The sequence below is a fragment of the Charadrius vociferus genome, unplaced genomic scaffold, assembly GCF_000708025.1.
Source record: "Charadrius vociferus isolate BGI_N301 unplaced genomic scaffold, ASM70802v2 scaffold2109, whole genome shotgun sequence".
Taxonomy (NCBI): Eukaryota; Metazoa; Chordata; class Aves; order Charadriiformes; family Charadriidae; genus Charadrius; species Charadrius vociferus.
Genome location: NW_009650251.1, coordinates 12,288 through 15,260, shown reverse-complemented (window position 1 = coordinate 15,260; position 2,973 = coordinate 12,288). Strand labels below are relative to the sequence as shown.

Genomic DNA, 2,973 nt, shown 5'->3' with positions numbered 1-2,973 from the left:
CGGGGTGCGGCCGTGTGGCGGGAGCGGGGGTGCGGCCTGCTCGGGCCCCCTTGCGCCCGGGCCGGCTCTCTCACTGGACCCCTTCAACGGGTCAGGAACAGCGCGCTCTGCTCCGGCCCCTGCCCGTCCTCGAGTACTTCCGCGGGGCTACCTTTTGATGCCCGGTCCCCCTTCGGGGTCCATCGTTCCCCGGGGGCACCTCTCGAGGTGCCCCGTCGCACCTGGGGGCCACCCTTCGGCTCCCCATCCCCACTTGGGGATCCCTGGTCCCACCCAGGGGCCGAGCTTAGGTCCCTAGTTGCCCGTTGAGGTCCCTAGTCGCACCTAGGGGTCACCCTTCGGGTCTCTGGTCCCACCCACTGGCCACCTTTAGGTCCCCTGCCACCCCTCGAAGTCCCCAGTTGCACCTGGGGGCCACCCTTCAGGTCCCCAGTCCCTCCTTGGGGTCCGTGATCCTACCCAGCAGCCACTCTCAGGTTCTCAGTCCCTCTTTGGGGTCCCCGGTCCCACTCAGCAGCCACCCTTAGGTTCCCAGTCCCTCCGTGGGGTCCCTGGTTGCACCTGGGGGCCACCCTCCAGGTCCCCAGTCCCATTTGGAGGGCCCTGCTCCCACCCAGGGGCCACCTTTAGGTCCCCAGTCAGCCCTCGAGGTCCCTAGTCGCACCAGGGGACCATCCTTCAGGTCCCTACTTCCACCTGGGTGTCACTCTTCAGTTCTCAGTCCCTCCTCGGGGTCCCTGGTCTCACCAGGGGCAGCTCTCAGGGGTCCCCGGTCACTCCTGGGACCTCCCTGGACTCCTCAGACTCACTTAACCCCCTGGCAGGACGCAGAGGTGGTGCGCACCCGGGACCCCCAGCGCTTGGCCCAGTGCGACGTGGTGGTGGATGTAGGGGCTGAGTACGACCCCGAGCGACACCGCTATGACCATCACCAGAGGTGAGGCCCACCTATGCCGGACATCGGGGTCCCCTGGTTGCCGGGGGTCTCTCGGGGCTGACCCCATGGCCCTGCAGGTCCTTCACGCAGTCCATGCAGAGCCTGCGGCCCGACAAGCCCTGGACCACGAAGCTGAGCAGCGCCGGGTTGGTCTACTGCCACTTCGGCTCCCAAATCCTCTCGGGGCTCCTGGGGCAGCCAGAAGACAGCCCCGTTGTGACGGCGCTCTACGATAAGGTACCGGGGGAAACAGGAGTGTCTGGAGGGGAGCTCTGACTCTGCCAGTGCCCCCCAGCTTTCATAGAATGGTTTGGGTTGGGAGGGGCCTTGAAGATCATCCAGTCCCCGCCCTGCCCTGGGCAGGGCCACCTCCCCCCAGCCCAGGTTGCTCCAAGCCCCGTCCAACCTGGCCTTGAACACCTCCAGGGATGGGGCAGCCACAGCTTCTCGGGGCAACCTGCCCCAGGGGATCACCACCCGCACACTCAACTATTTCTGCCTCAGATCTCACCTAAATCTCCCCTCTTTCAGTGTAAAGCTGTTCCCCCATTGCTACAGTTCATGATAAAAAGTCCCTCCTCATCTTTCCTGTAGGCCCCCTTTAGGTACTGGAAGGCCTCTATAAGGTGTCCCCAGAGCCTCCTCTTCTCCAGGCTGAACAACCCCAGCTGTCTCTCTACCTTTCTTCATAGGAGAGGTGCTCCAGCCCTCTGGTCATCTTTGTGGGCCTCCTCTGGACCCACTCCAACAGGTCCATGTCATTCTTACGTTGGGGGCTTCAGAGCTGTATACAGTACTCCATGTGGGGGTCTCACAAGAGCAGAGCAGAGGGGCAGAATCACCTCCCTCAACCTGCTGGCCACGCTGCCGGGGATGCAGCCCAGGGTGCCGTTGGCTTTCTGGGCTGCCAGCACCCATTGCCAGCTCATGGCCTGCCTTTCCCCCCTCGGCACCCCCAGGTCCCTCTCGGCAGGGCTGCTCTCCATCCCTTTGTCCTCAGCCTATGCTGATACCAGGGGTTGCCCCAACTCGGGTGAAGGACCCTGCACTTGGCCTTGTTGAACCCCATGAGGTTCACACAGGCCCACTTCTCGAGCTTGTCCAGGTCCCTCTGGATGGCAACCTGTCCCTCCGGCGTGTCATCGGCAAACTTGCTGAGGGTGCCCTGGATCCCACTGCCTATGTCATTGATGAAGATATTGAAAAGTTCTGGTCCCAATTCAGACCCCTGAGCAACACCACTTATCACTGATCTTCATCTGGACATTGAGCCGTTGTCCACCACCCTCTGGATGTGACCATCCAGCCAGTTCCTCATCCACCCAACAGTTCACCCATCCAGTCCATGTCTCCCCAACTTAGAGAGCAGGGTGTTGTGGGGCACCGTGCCCAAGGCCTTACGGAAGTCCAGATAGACGATGTCTATAGCTCTTCCCCTGTCCACTGGTGTAGTCACTCCACCACAGAAGGCCACGAGGTTGGTCAGCCTTTCCCCAGGGCTTCCGCTTGGTGGGGGTCACCCAAAAAGAGCGCTATGGGAAGGGGCACCCCATAGAAGAGGGGAGCAATTTGTTCCAGCTACTGGTGTGCGGTTGGGCTCTGGGCTGACCCCCCGCTGTCCCTTGCTCTGTCCCCAGCTGTATGAGAACTTTGTGGAAGAGATTGATGCCATCGACAACGGCATCGCGCAGGCGGAGGGGGAGCCCCGCTACGCCCTCACCACCACTCTCAGTGCCCGCGTGGGCCACATGAACCCCCGCTGGAACGACCCCGACCAGGACACCGAGGTGGGGAATGTGGTGGGGGGCAGGGGCAGCGTGGGGCCACCCTGCTTGGGGCCACGTCTGACCCTCTTCTGCATCCCCAGGTGAGGTTCAAGCGGGCGATGGAGCTGGTCGGGGCTGAGTTCATGGACCGGCTTGACTACTACCACCGTGCCTGGTTGCCCGCGCGGGCGCTGGTGGAGGAAGCCGTCCGGCGACGCTTTGAGGTACCCACCCTGCCAGTTTTGGGGGGTCTGGGAGTTTGGGGAGGGG

General features: G+C 63.0%; 1 protein-coding gene across 1 annotated transcript in view; it reads left to right on the top strand.

Moving 5' to 3' along the window:
• LOC104293551 (chromosome unknown open reading frame, human C12orf10) overlaps positions 1-2,973 on the top strand; it is a 7,379-nt gene that overhangs the window by 1,036 nt on the left and 3,370 nt on the right. Inside the window, exons 2-5 of the mRNA XM_009893063.1 lie at positions 804-937; positions 1,015-1,174; positions 2,575-2,724; positions 2,805-2,952. Of these exons, the coding sequence (XP_009891365.1) occupies positions 804-937; positions 1,015-1,174; positions 2,575-2,724; positions 2,805-2,952 (592 nt within the window). The remainder of the gene's footprint in view (positions 1-803; positions 938-1,014; positions 1,175-2,574; positions 2,725-2,804; positions 2,953-2,973) is intronic.